The sequence below is a fragment of the Enoplosus armatus genome, chromosome 18, assembly GCF_043641665.1.
Source record: "Enoplosus armatus isolate fEnoArm2 chromosome 18, fEnoArm2.hap1, whole genome shotgun sequence".
Classification (NCBI taxonomy): Eukaryota; Metazoa; Chordata; class Actinopteri; order Centrarchiformes; family Enoplosidae; genus Enoplosus; species Enoplosus armatus.
The window spans coordinates 6,901,490-6,919,786 of record NC_092197.1 but is presented as its reverse complement, the minus strand read 5'-3'; the positions used below and the strand labels follow the sequence as shown (position 1 = coordinate 6,919,786).

The window sequence follows — 18,297 nt, the reverse complement described above, 5'->3', positions numbered from 1 at the left end:
CCGTGCGTGTGTTTGGGTTGTCCACTCTCTGCCTCTGCCTACGGGATTGTTCTACTCTATTCAGCCATCCGGGGACCAAGCTCAGCTTTATACACTCAATGCAGCACAAGCTTGTCGGAAAACATCTCTAAAGCAGTCGTGTTACTACTGTAAGAGTAAATACAAAGTAAATATACCGAGTGAGTCCATTAAGAGCTGTATTGTTTACTGTTTTTGTTTTAGCACCACAGTTTGCTCCAACTTTACACCATTACCCCTGCGTGACAGACATGGTACAGTCATCTGTGCTGGGATATGTTCTTACCACACAGTGGTGTTATGAGTCCTCATTAAAAGTTTTGGACAGCCGATTTTAAAGCTAATGCACGTTTGTAAATCATCTTAATTTGATGTGACCGTTGACAGACTGGAGAAAAATAGCTAATTCAGCCAAAACAAAGAAGGATCACCAATAGAAACTCTGAATAGAATACAATAGAAGCTGAGAATTGAGTCTAAAAGTGGCAGTAACGAGAACCACAGTATGAATAGATTTCTTTTTATTAGCCTATTTTCTGTTGTGTTTCAGACAGGCTGTCACGGTACATTAGTTAATTTAAAAAGCTATTAAAAAACTTAATAGAATTAGCTGCTTTGTTTAAGCAATAACTGGTTGTCTGTTATGACAGAATTGCCTTTATCTAAGGCACATTTATACAGTTGGTAGTCCATCCTGACGCCTGACTTCCTTTCTTTAAAGCCAATTTATATTGTTTGTTTGTTTTTAGCTGATTTGGTAGACTGTTTGGATAGACATTTCATGACTGATGATATCATTTTATTCCACTCATAGCTCATTTGGTGAAATCAGAACACCATTTCTTCAAGTGCAATCTTCTGTCCTGCATGACACACTAAAGTAACTAATATGTACTAATGTGGAAGTAATTTGCTCTTGGTTTTATATGCTGCTTAGTACCTGATTCAAATTTAAACAGGAATGGTGGAGAGATATGTGACAAAAGTGAACAAAACACTTTTACTTACCAAACATAGTAAACAAAATATCCTTGTTTTCATTTAGAAATTAAGAAACTGTCTCACCCCTCTGTGACTGGTTATTGATACGATGCCCTGCCTGTTCACAGCTAAAAAGCAGGACCTCTGGATCTGCCAGGGATTCATTCTCCTGCCCACAAATACTGAAGCAGATCTTCTGAGTCACTATGCCACCTTGGTGCCAGTTTTAGTGGGTGAGTTCAGACTTCATGACACAGAGCCAAAACTGGCGTCTCCTGCAGGTTTCAGAGCTCAGCCTGCAGCAGAAAATAGACAAATCATTTAACACATTTTAACAAGACACGTAGGATGAATACGCTGATACAATGCATCAGAAAAGCTTGTGTCTGTGTGCTGCTGTTCGTGGAGCATGGACGCCGGCACATGTATGATTTAATGCAGGCCTGAGCACAGGCTGAGCAGAAAGGTCTGTTATTGGACACTCACTCTGGGTGGTTATGTTATGCTGCTACTGGCCGTCTGCCAGCAGAGCACACCAACATCATCCTCCTCCATTTAGACCTAACTGGAGGCTCAGGACAGCTTAATGGAGACTGTATAGTAGACATATGCCAAAATAAAGATGTAACAGCACCAGTCGGGGCCTAATGATCATGATATGCATCACATAATTCAATATGATTATTCAATACTAACGGAGAATGAAAAGAAACATGACTTCAGTGACTTTTCAAAACTTCTTTTAAATCCAAACACATGTAAAAATGGGTTTTGACCTTTTTAGGGCTCACTCATTCGCTCACTCACTCAAATGCATGCGTTCTTGATATTCAGGTTTAACTATTATAGCTTAATTATTACATATTATTAATATTATTAGGCCTAAAATCAAAATTCCAGAAAGTGGATTCAGAGTGTATTGGTTTTGTTTTTATTGAACACACAGTATTTATTAAGTCGTATTATTAGCATACACTTACTTGACGTACTGTCAAAGAAACTGCACCCATCTGGGGCTTAAATTTTGTACGTTTAAGGAGCTGATCGAGAGCAGTGATTGGTCAATGTTTGGTTGAAGCGTCTCAGATATTTAAAAAACACAAATATCTTAGTAGATGTTTTAACTGCTTCTACTTTGTCACTTCACGTTTTGCATTGAAGACTATAGTGAGGAGTTTCAACACGCAGACACATGATATTGTAACAAGCATGCCATCCAGAGGCTGGATGGTGTGAAGGACTTCAGTCTGTCACTTCTGTTAGTTTAAATGTAACCAGTAGGTGGCACTGTATCGTTTCTTGTATTAAAACTAGTAGAACAGAGCAGGCCAAGATTATTCTGGCCACACAACCAAGGGCAGGTGAATTTTTGTTTTTGGAAAACAATGGAAGCTTCACATTATATCACCAAAGCAGCACATACCAACATATTACACGCATGTACAGTAACCAGACAAACACATACAGGATGCACACTGCACATATAGTACTGTATATAGTGGTAGTATTCAAAATATAGTAGTATATCTCCAAAAATCCCAGCACAATTTGTTCAAACTAATTTCTTTAGAGTTAAAGCAGTGCGCAGAATCTGATATTCTATTTTGTATTGCATGTTTCATATTGTATTGCATGAGGTTACAATAATATTAGATAACATAAGCACAATAAACATGTGACTGAAAAAGGAAGATAAAATGTTTTAATATCGCCATAAACACGTAAACACATCTCATATTTACATTCTTCATTTAACTGAGAAATTCTGCATCACTCTGGTTGCCTTTGAATAAATCCAGCAGAGAACTAATAAACGTTTCTTAGTGCTTGACAAAGCTGGATTAATACACGCAAAGTGATCCACATCTGCTTCTGTTTCTATGCTCAAATGTCAAAGTACAAATACCTTCACAACTAAAACAAGACGCAAGGTTTAAAGTCACATAAAATCAAACCTAAAGACAAACCTTTATAAAACAAAAAAACATATAGTGAGATGATTAATGTTGACAATGAAAGGATATATGCAGTATAATGTATGATATATATAATACAAGCAAAACATACAAATTCAGATGAGGTTTTATGTATGATTATACTTATTTATATACTTACTACTTACTGATTATACTTACATACTTTTACTGGGAAAAATAACAAACACAAAATCACAACTGAGAACTGTGACCAATCATGAGAAATGACCAAAGAGACATATGGCAACAAACAAGAAGTCTGCTGTTAAAAATGTACACATTATGTAAATCTGCTGTTTTAAATCACAATTTAGACACTCTTTCATTTGGATTATATTTTGTCTGCCAGGCTTTGGTCATTCTAATTAGCTCTTTAATTAAATCCTCATGATCCTCATCATTAATTGCAGGCTTACATAAAATAGCTAAAAAATTTGCTCCACACCTCAACCAACTATGGCAGTAAAATCCTGCTTTTTTTCCATTAATGCATGAGTAATAATAATCTAATGATATAATATATAACAGTCACAGAGGCTGTTTTTCCTTATTATACTCACATAAATTTTAAATGCAGAGATTTCTACTTGTAATGGAGTATTTTTACAGTGTGGTATTTGTACTTTTACTTGAGTAAAAGATCTGAGAACTTCCCCCATCATCAGATTTTATCTGCCACTTTCTTGGTTGGACCGATTCCTCTGCCAGAAGGTGACAAGATAGGGAGGACATTTAAGAACTTTGTCCCCCAGGACATCTTCCTGGGCGACGACTTGAACGCAGAACGACGTCCCCTGCGTCTCTGTGCTGAAGTGCTGTGTGACGTCGTAACGGAGGCCACAGTTCTCTGCGATTGTGGTGGGGCTCCGGTGTGCGTGCAGTGTGGTGGCGGTGGGGGCAGTCGCTTTGACTTCCAGCATCTCATGTCCAACTGCAGATATATCCACAGGCAACACCACATAGGCATGCTGAAAGCTCTCTCCAATGGTGCACTTGAGCTCCGTAGACCAACAGTATTCCCCGAGGTCTCCTAGGAAGAGAACGTATGTTATGAAGGCTTATACACAGCAGATCAAAACAGGTCTATGTCAGTCAGGCCGTGATTGATTTGATGGATGAACAAGTTTCATTACTGATAATGCCTCAACATTATTATTATTGTCATTATTTTTAGAACACACCCAACTTAAGATACGTGACTTTGCAGCATCCTAGAGTTGAAAGTGTGACTGAGTGGCTCCTTACCTTCTGTGGAATCTTTAAGCCGTATATTATGATTGTCCTGAAGCTGCAATTTTTTGATGTATGTCATCCCAGTGCACTCCATCAAACAATCCGTTAGTTGTGTCACCGTGCTGGGGATCGGTCTCAGCAATGTTTCCTTTTCTGAACATTCAGCTGCCCCTACAGCCAGCAGAAGGGGGGACAGTATGCCAAAAGACACACACGCAGTGAAATACCTTGACATTCTGTCCAGTATCAATAAAACATTAAACTGCTGGCAATGTTGAGCTATAGGCCAGATCTTGCTGTCTTCTTGTAGAGCTGTTGTACTGTAGTCCAGGATCAATGTATTGCTGGCACAATTTGAGAATCATAAATTAAGATTCCTCTGCAGCCAGGAAAAGTGTTATAAAAGCCCAGCAACTGTAAACGTTGAAGACTCCTCAGAAGTGCGCAACATGCTGCTCTTCCCCTGACCAGCGTCTGGTTTTCTGGAGTGCAGTGCCAACATTTCTTCCTCTGCTATTTTCCTCCCTCTAGACTTAACATGTAATTGCCTGGCTGGCATGAAATCCTGAAAGGCTGGCTTCAACAATTATTTTAAAGAATCATATTAACCTTAGACAAAGGCTGTTATTTAAGGATAATAATATATCATTGTAGTCCATTATAATCTTTGCCAGGAAAAACAACTGAAAGCAAAAAAAAATTTCAATCATCTTTATTCAAATACTTGTAAGCAAGAAATCAGTAAATCGGTACAGAGGATTAAGATGTCATAGCCGGTTCATAAGCACAATAAAACATTCTGCATTTGATCTAAACGTATGAGGTGATACATCACTTGTGAAAAATACGTGAAAAAAAACGTGAACGGTGAGGTAACTTTGTAAAGTGAGTGGGAGCATTTAACAAAATAAGTAAAGAAAAAAAAAAAAGGAAAAAAAAATCACAACTGAGAACTGTGACCAATCATGAGAAATTACCAAAGAGACAAAAAAAAAACAAGACAGATTACATTATGTAAATCAAACAAAATGTTTTGGATGCATACGTGACACTGAAATTCTCTACATGTAAAAATCTGAATCTTTGCATTCAGCTGTAGGTATGAAAATAAAACAATCAGCTGACCAATTTCATTTGGATTATATTTTATCTGCCAGGCTTTGATCTTTCTAATTAGCTCTTTGATTAGATCATTGTACTGGCCTGAGTAACACATCACAGTAAAGCACTAAAACGTGATATAACAAAGTATGTCAAGAAATAGTGTTTAAACACCTTGTGGTAATTATGATTCATTTCAGTTCTTTGGCCAATTGTCCACTATCAAAGGTACAGATTTTTGGGTCAGCATTGTCAACTTTATCTTTTGTACCAGTTGAAACATGAAAATGGAGCACGGCCAATGGACGTCCCTGGAAAAGCACAGCACAGATGTTGTTCATACCCAGAAGAAACTGATACTAAGTTTCAGGTGCAGGGAGTTCAGCTGGTGAACACAACCCTCTCCTCTTACTCTCCCTGCAAAAAATGTTTGACGCTCAAAACAGCAAACGTATACTTAATGTACAAATTCAGTTAAACAATTATATATTTTATTTGACCTCAGTTTGCCTGTTGGGATTAAATTGACTATTTGCCCATAAGAGGAGATGGTCGTTTCACATATCAGAGAAGAGACAACTGGCCTATGGCAGGATTTGGCTCTGGACAGTCTCACATTTTTGGAGGGAACACTCAGTAACAGTTAGTTGCTTTAAATAGCGCTCTGCACTCATGAGATGTATTTAGAGATAAACTGGAGGCATTTATGCCACCCGTGTCAGCTGCACTTCAAGTCCAGCTCTTTACAGATCTTTGTGCGAGAGAAATACTTGAATTTACCCACAAATGTGCATTTTCTATTGCTTATTTTTAAGCTTAATTGTTGGTAGCTGTTTGTAAAACACAATAGCACACAAATGTAGATTGTAATTTAAGATCAGTAATGTGTGATTAAGCCACAAACTTTACCGCTAAAATCACAATTGATCAGTTTTTTTTTTTACACTTTTTATCTTTCTTTCTAGTTAGAATAGAGAAACAGGAAGTTCTTCGAGGGACTTTGTTTTGGTTCCCACACTCAGTGTTGAATATAAGATAAAACCTAAAACTAAAGAGAGAAATACTCAGCATAAGTGTTTGAGAGAGACTATAGGCCTGCATATAATGTATTGTTAACTTTTTCTGTATTTTGTGTGTGTGCCAGGTGGCTCACAGACGTCACATTCTCAGGATCACAAAACAAACTTTACTCTTCGCTGGGCTGCTGGAGGCTGCCGTGTTCACAGCCGCAGCTGCGGGTCAGCTGTACGGATGAAATGACGAGGGTGCTGAATGCATCCACGTAGACGACAGGCACCATTTCCTGGGAGGTGGGCTGACAGCATGGCACCTGGAGGAGGACGAGGAGAGGAGGAGTCAGGCATGGAAACACCATCTGATATTCATACCGCAGAAACTGCCCAACAAGAATTACCTGAATTTAAGTTAAGGTATTATATATGAAGTATTATATTATATTAACTTCAGCTTTATCCAGCCAAATTTTAGTGATGAAGTAATAGACATTTACACTGACTGCAAAAAAGAAAATGCAAATAGTTGTTGCATGCTGCAAATAAACTAGGAACTCCTTCACAGTTAGTAAAAGTTGTCTTTACAAACGAATAGTTATGTTCTGTTTCCATTATACACATCTGCTACCACACTGCCTTCATCTCTAGTTGACAAACTTTGGGAAGTGCCTTAGTTTGTATTTAGTAAAGTACATTTATGTTGGCAGAAGGAGAAAACTGCTTTATCTATCGGAAGCTGTTTCACCTCCAGAGCACACAAAGGTAAACTACATGCTGTTCGTAGCTCCAAGACACTGAATCTTAATGCACCGGTACTTAAAATCCAATAATAACAGAGGTAGTTGGGGTTTGCAGACACGTATTTTACTATTTAAAGGTCTCAAGAGAATTAAACCTGTGAGTTGGCATCCTGGACATTGGTGTTGGACGATGGACATTGCACATTGTTCTCTTCGGGGTTGCAGAGCGCACACTGAACGATGGTAAGGCTTGCAGGATGGATCACCCAGTGGTCCCAGCCCAGATCTGGCAAACATAAGAATGGGTATTACATGCATTACTAAATTTCTTCATACATAAGTGCGTGTCAGTATGCACAAACACAAACTCACATTGTTGCATACCTTTCATGAAGATCTCAGAGGCCATTGCACAGCACTTCAGGCTCGTACTGTTTCCACCATCAGGTGACACAGAGACAGCAGGAACTGGAGAAAGACACAGAGTTAGACTTTTGGCTGGGCCACAAAGGATTAGGCTGGAAAACCTGTAGGATCTACCGTATTTTCTATGAATTTTGGGTTGCACTTACCTGCATTGTCCTTGGTTCTGTGAGCAATGTTGCTGAAGGTGCTCCTCCATTGCTCCCTGATGCCGTCCAGCCCACCGGCAGGCAGCTGTGGCTCAGTCTGCAAGTTGAGAGCCCCGAGGAGACCCTTCCTGATGGACTGCAATGACTCACGCTGGCACCTGAACATCACATAGCACTCATGTTATTCAAATAGTGCATAATGTTAAAAATAATTAAACAGAAAGACACTTCCAGAGACAATTCCAATCAAGACAAATGTGGTTGTTAAATCTCACTCTCAATACCCTCACTGAACTGTAGAAACACAAGTGATTGATTGCACTGCTGAAGCTTAAACAGAACAGCGTGCTTCATCTCTGCACAGCATTCTTAGAAAAACCAAACGGTCAAAGTGACCCTGAATCACACACAGAATTTCCCTTTAAACAAGGGGCAAGTCTCTGACCTAACAAGATGTTTCATAATTCTTTGCACAATCTTGAGGAAAATGGTTTTAAATGATACTGACCTGTGGTGGGAAGCAGGAGAGTTTTCAGAGTCTGCAAGTTCTTCCTTGGATGGCTGCAAGACAAATGCAAACACCACTGAAGAGCCGAGAAGCATCATAATGACATTAAACCCAAAGGACATGGTGCACGAGCCAGGTGGTAAATCTGTAGATCAACTGCTCTGGACTAAGACTTGCGGCGGGCTACTGTGGTTGGTCTTGCTGAAGGAGGAGATAGAAGTGACCAGACGGTGATGCTGCACTAGGTATTGTTTGTCAGGGCCTGGGAACCTGGGTTTTTATCTTCCTGTACCCCAGCTTGGCCTTGAGATACTTAACATTGTTGTCTTGTCCCCTGTTCTGTGTGAAAGAGAAAAAGGAGGATGATCCAGCGGAGAAAGAAAGAGAGACCAATAGACTCAAGACAAACAGACAGGAATGAGAGGCGGGAGGGAGGCAAAAAAAAAAGAGAATGGCATAGGCATACCACATTACGTCATGCATATTGTTTCATTCTCTAGTGGTGATTAGTTACAACACTGGTGAAAACCAGGACGCACCTAACAAGAGATCCACGCATTGATCATAAAACTTGTGCCCCTGTAATAGTCTGTAAGCCCACAGTCAGCCAACCAAACTTAATACAGATTTTTACAAAATTATTTTACAAAATTAACCCTTTAACATCTAGTGTTCCCCTTCTGAAGCCCCTTATGTAGCTTAAAGGTTGTTAAGATCATTTTATTCCACACAACCACTATCATATAATAATCCTACACACCTGCCATAAGGTCTATCTTTACGAAGCTCATAATGTTCAGTTTTTGTGTGAAATATGTGAATGTAACTATATGTTTATTACCAAAGTCACAGTGAAAATGGTGTTGTACTGGACTATTCCAGTTTTTCTTATTTTTTTGTCCTCCTTATTTACGTAGCTACATGACTGTGAGTTGGGAGAGAATATAACACCTATGGATATAATGCAGTCCAGTACAACACCATCAATAATTATGACCTCAATGTTAAAACATACAATTTAATTAACACCTCTAGCCAGTGTCAACGAAAACTCAACATTATAGGCATAATAAAAGTAGACTTTATGGCTGAACAGTTGTATTAGATTGCATTAGACTGCACAGGTGTACCTAATAATTGTATAATAAGTGTATGTTATGTTTGTATGTTCTGTATCAGCTTGTTGCAGCTCTTCACTGTTTACATTGAGCTAAATATTTAAACCAAAGACTTATGTGCTGTACTGTTGTTGATTAAAAATACTTTTGTGTCTTGTGCTTAATTTCATACATATTTCCCTGAAATTGAGCCTGACATATTTGGTATTTTTGGAAAATTTATTGAACAATATTTGGCAGCGCAGCGTGAGTCACTCACTGACAGGCCACTGCTTTTTAATCCACATTCAGAGAGGGCAAATGCAGCATGGGAAGAATATACAGAGAGTGCCTATTTTTACATGCTTTTAATGATACACCACAAAGCTATAAAACACAAGCTGCCCATTCATTTCTGCATATGGGTAGTTGTCAGTTTCCAACTCCCATTTTTGGCCTGACATGAAAGAAATCAGAAATCTCCGCTGATAAACATAATAATGATATTATTCCCCTGCAGTTGTCATTCAAGGACGAGATCTGGAGGGAAGAAATGTAACAAAGAAAGATTTCTACTCTAAATTTCTCAGATGGTTTTATTTTAAGAGTTGTTTGAGGCCCTATATGGTCAATTTACCCATTATTTCACAAAAAAGTAGACTCCTAGGGTGGAGCAAAATACTAACAGTAACTCTATATAAACTAGTTATACTTTATATAGCTGTAACCAGCTGCAACAGTAAAATGCTACTTATGGATCTGCATTAACAATCATAAAATGTACTTTATATATATCAGTTTTCTGTTTGAGTGCTTTTACTTTTGATACTTAAAGCTAATAATACGTAATAAGTAGGATTTTGAATGCAGAACTTTTACTTGTAATGGAATATTTTCACAATGTGGTATTGCTACTCATGTAAAGGATCTGAATGCTTCTTCCACTACTGTCAAATCATCCGTAACCCGAAAGCACTTTGTGTCATAACACAAATATGTAATATGATCTTGTGTAAGATGTTCTGCAGGTCTCAGCAACACCGTGAAGATCTCAATCTCATATCTTTGATTATCGCCAGCTCTCAACTTCTCAGTGCTGGAACACTTGATGATGAAATAATCATGATTGTTACAACATGCACATACAGGTACATGTGCAGGCTTAGAGGATAACTCTGGTGATTTGACAAAAATGTATAATATTGTCAGCCATATCCTTTACCCACACACACAAACACACACCTGAGTTCACTGCGGGACACTGCAGCTTTTGACTTCCAATAACCATGCATGAATGAGCGGAGTCCTTGAGTATCAGACCTCTCCCACCACTTCCTTTTTGTAGCACCGCTGGGAGTCACACCACCGACAGCTGCTCCTGGCCGGATGACAAAGAGCCTTTATACACAGATGAAAGCCTGCGGAGGAGATGCAGATGTTCCACAAGCAGACAACACAAAGGACATTCTTGAAATGTATTTCAACACAGAAGACGAGGGGAGTTTTACAGCGTTTTTAATTACTTTTCATCAATGTTTGAATCTAATATGGACTACATTAACAGAAATCCACCTGTGGGAAATATTACTATAGAGATACATTTAAAAATGTCTGCACAACAAGACTTAAACACGATTACCGCAGAAAGATAGAACACCAGCTGAAACAATGTAATATAAGCCAATAGTCCTGCAATGAATGCTTCCTTTGTAAAGCTTGAAATGTTTAGTTTTTGTTGTTTTGAAGATGTAGATTGTAGTTATTTTTTTGTTGTCATCTTTCTATTATTCTAATGTCTTTGTTTTGTTTTTTTGTTTCTTTTCATGTTTGTTTGCATTGTATTTTAGGACCCCCTTGAAAACGAGATGTTTCATCTCAAGAGGTTTATCCTAATAAATAAACTTGTATCGGTGTTGCTGTTATTTTGTCCACAGCCTGTTGATGTTGAGTAAATAGTTACACGACAGGTAGCTCAACATTGTACTATTTTTAAATAGTAAATACATGCACATAAATATATGTTTTTGCTATCATATTGATATCATATTAATCTGTTTTATGTATATTTTCACATTATATATATACACAGTATATAAGAAGTATGGCCTTTTGGTACTGCAATATACTGTAATAGACATGCAGCTCCGTACACTAAAACATCTAATCTTATTTTTAAGTAGTCTGCTTTTATTAATCTTTTTTTCTTGCGGTTTTTATACTCAAGTGATATGTGGGTGCTGGTCGATCAATGTTTTTTGATTGATTTCATTATCAGAAGACCCTAATTTTCCAAAAGAAAAAAAAACCCAGGGTGAAATATTAATGCATTTGAAGTATTTTCCATAATTATGTATATACTATCTGTTGACACCTGACTATTTCACACATGACATATCTGATTTGTTCAAAAAACTCAAACATAACAGTCAGTAAACTGAGTATCAAGGTCAAGCACACCACCATCAGCATCTGAAGCTAAAGATACACTGAGCCTCTGCTATGTTTAGAATGGAGGACTCAAATAAACATTGATATCAGGTAACTGTTTCTATGACTTAACTACTAAATCATTTTAACATGTCTGTATTTAACAGACAGGTCCAGACAAGCCAGAGGTCAATGAACTGTTAATGGAGAAAGAATTTAACAGTTGCCATATGACAATGACACAGGTCTTGAGCCGAGGCCAACACAAACTGCTTTCAAAACAGTTGCTGCCCTTTATCAGAGCCTTCATCCGTTTATTCAGCGTAGATGTCAGCCGTAGTAAGGTTTAATCCTAATCCACTTGTGTTTTGTTTAAGTGATCACGGGGCCTGTCCAAGACACGCTACTCACGGGCCTGCAGCCAGTGTGTGTTTGTGATGGCTGAGAGTGTGTAGCTGCAGAGAGAGGGGTCATCCAATTACAACATTACAGCCACCGGGATCTGTGCTGCTGCTGTGCCTGGGAAATGGAAAAGACCAAGAGATAAAGCATACTTAATTTCTGTTTTTTTATTGCAATAGTGTGGCTGGCAAGTTTGTAGAAACATAATGGCAAGGCTTCTTTGAAGGTCCTGGAGAAGTGCGGGAAGGTAATGAAAGAAAGGTAACGTGGCCAGGTAAGGTTCCTTTGGGCCATTCTGGTGCTTTGTTTTTATTTGGCTGTGTATTTCTCTGTTTTACAATAGGTTTGGTAACATTTATTTTTAATAGGCCCTTTAATCTTTCGCAATTATATAGACATTTGGTTATGTTGTTGTTATGATTTATTACCAAAAATGTACATGTTAATACATTTTCTTATATGAAAGTGTGTCGTGAAATAGATAAAATAATATAAAAAAGTTATTCTGTATATAGAGATCTATTATTGCAGTATTCCCTGGTTACAAAACAAAAAGGTCAGATATCTCAGACTCATGCAGGAAAGTATCTTTGTCTTTGACAGTGAAAACAGCAAAGGGTCATGGGATGTGGCATGGGAAAATCACAACTGCAGCTGAAGAAATGTGACAGAGGTGTGGCCTTGATCAAAATCATTCAAGCTTTCAAAGACATGCTCCTTTTTATTGCGATAATTTAACGTCAGTGTCTTTGCTGTTTGTGATTTTTAGTGAGCCTCTCGGTTCCAGGTAAATATGTGTTTTGTTTCAACACTTTTAATGCTTGTGTTCAAAAGTATACGTGAAAAACATTTGCCGTTAGCAGTGTCTGATAACTTTTTCTCCACTCAATTTGTATGCACACTGTGAAGCTGCCACTGGTGAGTCTTTCAGTCTAAATCTGACATAGTGAAAGGATGTAATGGTCGTGAAAGAGGCAGAATACCTCAGCATAGTTATGACCAAGTACTTTTTTCTCTCCCAATCATCAGCAATCAGAGCGGCCCTGTTGATCCAGCGCTGGTACCGTCAGTATGTTGCTCGGCTGGAGATGAGACGCAGGTGCACGTGGAACATTTTCCAGTCTATCGAATATGCCGGAGAGCAAGACCAGATCAAGGTGAGGTTGTGCAGTTTTGAACACTTTAGGGAAAAGGCTGACTTTGATGATCCCCTGACTTTTCCTCTAGCACCACCATGAGGCTGACATTTGTGGCTCACTACAAGATGGATTGCCATGAAATTTGATACAGACATTCACGGTCCCCAGAGGATGAATTGTAATAACTTTGCTGATCCCCTCACTTTTCATCCAGCACCATCAGGTCAAAATTAATGACTACATACCTGCAAAACTAATGACATTCCCATCAGCCTCAGTTTCCACTTTCTGCTTAGTGCTAATTAGCAAATGTTAGCATGCTAACACTTTAAAGTAAGACGATGAACTCTTAGTCTTGTTTATTAATCTTTTGCAAATTAATTTTTAAATGCAGTTTTTCCTTCCTGCAGCTCTACGATTTCTTTGGTTTCTTGATGGACCACTTCACCCCAGCCAGCAGCGAAAGTAAGACTGACTTCCTCTTAATTCACTGACTTGTAGGTTTCATTAGATTACTGACGGTGAGCTAATCTGAGCTCATCCGGTCTACTCTCTGCTGAGAAACATAATGTGGGTTTCCCTTACCGCTACTGATCCACCTTTCCCTCTCTGTCTTTAATGTAGGAAACCTAATATCTCACATCTTTCGTAAGAATGAAATATGCCGTGACACAGAATGGGAGAGATATTTTTGTTACAAGAGCATTGAAGTACCCGACAGCTACACCGGCCCCCATCTGACCTTCCCCGTGACCTTCTGTGGGGTGTCGAAGCTGGTGGAAGCCTTCAAGCACAAACAAGTAGGTACACAGGCACACAAAGCATGGCAGACACTCAAAGCACACAAGTATGCATTGATTTCCATTTTCCTTCAGCACTCAGTTTATTCATACCTATTTCTTCCCAGTAGCAGCTCCATGCACGATATGTTCTGCAGCTTCTTGGAGAGACTTGGAGACTTCTAAGAATCCTTCCAAATATCAACCAAGTCTCAGCCTGCCATACCAAGGAGATTACCATATGCGGTACACAACAACAGGCCTTTCCTGGACACGTTTTGCTCTTGATATTTTCCATACATTCTTTTTTTTATTGCCCTTGAAACATTCAGTGTGCGCTCACACTGTCACAAATATTCATGGATTATGTATCTCTTCCCAGGAGATTTACATGGGCACCTTGAAGATCTGCTGCTGATATTCTATAAGGTATTCACGACATGCAAATCATCACATTGTCAGACGGGGAAATTCATTTTAATTAACTCCTTTAACTTAAACCGTCCAGAATGGTTTGCCGTCCTCTGAGAAACCGTATGTCTTCAATGGAGACTTTGTGGATCGTGGCAAAAACTCCTTAGAGATCCTGCTCATCCTGTTTGGGTTCCTGCTGGTCTATCCTAATGATGTCCACCTGAACAGAGGGAACCATGAGGACCACATTGTTAACCTGAGGTAAGCTAGTTTCCACACTGCTTTCATTTAGTGGCTTGCTCTGCCTGTTTTCTTAGTATGAATCTTTTTGTAAAATTAAGTCATTTAAGTTAACAGTATGCTCATGTATGGCCTCATGCAATTAGTGTTCTAATTATATTCAATTTGCAGCTGTTGTGTACACTAATCTGGTTATTTATTGTGTATTTTTTCCAGATATGGTTTCACTAAAGAAGTTTTGGGGAAATATAGGGTAGGTATTTTTCATATTGCCATGATATCCAAAGTCAGTACGATTCTGGACCGACCGACCGCCTGTCACTAGCATGCCAAAATGAATAAGATAAGGAGTTCATAATAATAATTCAAAAGCTTGACTTGGTCTGCAGATGCATGGCAAGAGGATCCTAAAGCTTCTCCAGAAGATTTTCAGCTGGCTGCCTCTGGCCACAGTGATTGATCATAAGGTGCTGATTGTGCATGGTGGGATCTCTGACACCACAGACCTTGACACGATAGCCAGAGTGGACAGACACAAAGTAAGAGAGGCCTTCAGCATCAATAAACTGACTGTATTTGGGGAATCTAACAGGCAGATGAAGAAATATTATCATGATCATGATATTAAGTGTTTTTAATGTGTATTTTTGATTGCGCGCAGTATGTGTCGGCTCTCAGGCCTCCTAAGCCGACCTATCATGCAGTCAATGGCAGTAAGACTCAAACAATGAACAACAGGAACACAGAGGAAGCTCTCGGACCGGTGGAAGGCCGGCGTCGAGTGTGTTCCCTGACTCACCACGGCTCAGCGCCGGCTCACAGGCACGAACTCCCACGCCGCTCGCTCCACAACGCGCCCACGAGCAGTCAACTCAACTGGTCAGTGGAGGAGGAGCTGAAGAGGAGGCGCAGACTGGCCGGGTTTGACCAGTCCTACGGAGAACTGAAGAAGTCTGACTCTGACTCAGACCCGGAGTCTGGTGAAACAACAGAAACAGATGAGCAGGAGTGGAAACAAGTAAGTGACAGGAAGGATGTTGAATCTCAGAGGTTGTTATTGTTTTAGCAGATGTTCAACATTGAGTATGTACATGCAACAATACTCCATAATGTATTAATATATCTCCTGACCCTGTTACTTACAGTCGTTTGGTTGGTTGTTAACAGTACAGATATTTTCACTATGATTGATTCGGCCACCCAGATAGTGGACATGTTGTGGAGTGACCCAATGCCCCAAAATGGCTGCATTACCAATGAGGTGCGAGGCGGCGGCTGCTACTGGGGGCCAGATGTGACAGAGGAAGTGCTGGGAAGACACAACCTCCAGCTCCTCATCCGCTCCCATGAGTGCAAACAGGAAGGTTATGAGTTCTGCCACAACCGCAAGGTGAGTGCAAAGATAACCATGAGGAAGAGTTTAAGGTGGAATACTGATTATGGAAACAAATACTTTTTTCTGTAGCAGTTCTGAACGCAGAGATATGGACTCACAGGCTGGACAGGGGTGGGCAGGCGAAACCAGGAGCAGGAATGAAGGCTGGATAGTTAAGACTGGGTAGTACATTAGACTATCTGACAAATGACTGGGAAAACAGGGCCAGTCGATATGCAGGGGATATAATGAGGGGATGGGTGGGGATCTGAAGTGACAGGAGATGTAATGACTGAAAAACTGAAAAAAGTAGCCTCTCATTTAAGCACTTAGTATATAACGAACTACTTACTAACTATCTCCTGTTGCATCCAGGTGCTGACTATATTTTCAGCGTCTAACTACTACGAGGTGGGCAGCAACAGAGGAGCCTACATCAGAATGGGTCCTGATCTGGTCCCCCACTTTGTTCAGTATCAAGCCAGCAGGACGTGCAGAGAGCTCACTCTAAGACAAAGGTATACATACTGTACAAGGCTACACAAACTTTAAGATAACATAAAACAAGCTAAAAAGCAATCAAATGTGTGTCCCAAGAACATTTAACACACTTCCAGTTGAGTGATTTACAGGGTCTAAAAAGCTTTGTGTGAAGAATGAGGACTGTGATCAGCCTTTCCCAGTTTATTTCCAAGTGATCCCAAGAAGTAAAAATGTTTTTCCCTGTTCTCTGTCAGTGTCGGGTGGACAGAGAGATCAGCCCTGCGAGCTCTGAGGGAACAACTGTTTGTACATAAGTCAGATCTCATCAGTGCCTTCCAGGAGTTTGATCCTAACAACACAGGTACTTAGCAAAAAAAGAAAAATAAAGGATGCTATGCGCTGAGCAGCAGTGATGAATTTGAACACTTTAACACTCAGTTATGCTCAACTGAAGATTTAGATAGCCACCATCTAGTGGCAATGTGTCAGAATGTAAACAGTGATTCAAAAACAGAATTCATAAATAATAACTCCACTGTTTATTTCTGTCTGTCTCAGGGATGATCTCTCTAAGGCACTGGGCCAGCGTCACAGAGAGGGTACTGAATCTGGGTCTGCCCTGGAGGGTGCTGCGCTCTCAGCTTGTCAGCAGCACCCAGGATGGCATGGTGGACTACCAGCAGTGGATAAGGGAGCTCTCCATCACTGAGCCCAAGCTAGAGGTCAGCCTCGCACAACTAGTGTCAGTGTGTGTTTTGTTTGTATGTTTCTTTCCCTCTCACCCTGTTTCCTGATCTCTGACACACACAGTTGCAAAATCCTGATCGATTTGTCTCTTCCATTTCAGATCTCAGATGACAGTATCCTGGAGACGATGTACAAAAATCACTCCAACCTGGAAACCATCTTCCGAATCATAGACACAGATCACTCAGGTCAGTATGCAGCTTAGCCTGGATCCCCGACACTAGCTCCACGTCTTTCTCCCCTTTTTAGCCATGCCTCACACACGCTGTAGACTCTATTACTTAACATTGGAATTTCTGAGTAAATGTACGTTTATTTTGAAAGCTTTAGGAGACTTGCTCTGCTGCTATAAAGAAAGTGGAAATCTAATACCTCTACTTGTTGTCAAAGGCTGTTATTAAGATCTTAAGATGTTTGACAAACTCTCAACATATTCTTCACCATAACACCTTTCAACTGAGAGTCAATGGGAAGTGTACAGCTACATCCTCCTGTTTCCTTCTAGGTTTGATCTCTTTCGAGGAGTTCCGTCAGACCTGGAAGCTCCTGAGCTCTCACCTCAAGACAGAGATCAGTGACAAGGCCATTGCAGACCTGGCCCAGAGCATTGACTTCAACAAGGACGGGAGCATCGATATCAATGAGTTCATGGAGGCTTTCCGGCTGGTGGATATCTCTGCACATACCTGAGAGCCTGGACCAGGAGTTGTACCTGTAACTGCTGCATAGAGAACAACAAGAACTGTCCTGGATAGACTTGTTCACCTGGGTACACGTCTGTGGTAATTCAGATATTTACTAGCATCTCCATCCATTTGACCTCTTTGGGTTGATTGAGTGCATTATTGTTTATCCATGTGCGACCTCTTCTTTTTTTTTTTTTACCTTTTTTATTTAAGTTTATTTAAGAAGTTGGTGTATTTCAAGGATTTGTGTGTAACTTAATGATCACCTGTTTAGATATGCATAAGAAACATCAAATACATGTGATATTGTCTTTGCCTTTAATATTGACTTCCGGTTTGGCCTGAAGAGTTTAAAAATGAAGGAGA

The 18,297-nt window shown here is 39.8% G+C and overlaps 2 protein-coding genes across 2 annotated transcripts; one reads left to right on the top strand and one right to left on the bottom strand.

Moving 5' to 3' along the window:
• Positions 1-6,495: 6,495 nt before the first annotated feature.
• Positions 6,496-8,264, bottom strand: gsdf (gonadal somatic cell derived factor). Its single transcript, XM_070924781.1, has 5 exons — positions 8,143-8,264; positions 7,635-7,792; positions 7,447-7,530; positions 7,218-7,348; positions 6,496-6,639 (listed from the first exon to the last, which is right to left on the bottom strand). Exons 1-5 carry the CDS (start codon positions 8,262-8,264, stop codon positions 6,496-6,498), a joined length of 639 nt encoding a protein of 212 aa, XP_070780882.1.
• A 4,425-nt stretch (positions 8,265-12,689) lies between these two features.
• Positions 12,690-18,157, top strand: LOC139301211 (serine/threonine-protein phosphatase with EF-hands 2-like). Its single transcript, XM_070924543.1, has 17 exons — positions 12,690-12,741; positions 12,838-12,855; positions 13,098-13,225; positions 13,618-13,672; positions 13,832-14,007; positions 14,118-14,232; positions 14,369-14,415; positions 14,495-14,661; positions 14,857-14,893; positions 15,030-15,179; positions 15,302-15,658; positions 15,845-16,030; positions 16,391-16,533; positions 16,753-16,859; positions 17,057-17,220; positions 17,346-17,433; positions 17,751-18,157. The coding sequence occupies exons 1-17, from the start codon at positions 12,690-12,692 to the stop codon at positions 17,933-17,935; spliced, it is 2,175 nt and encodes a 724-aa protein (XP_070780644.1). The 3' UTR covers positions 17,936-18,157.
• The last annotated feature ends 140 nt before the right edge of the window (positions 18,158-18,297 follow it).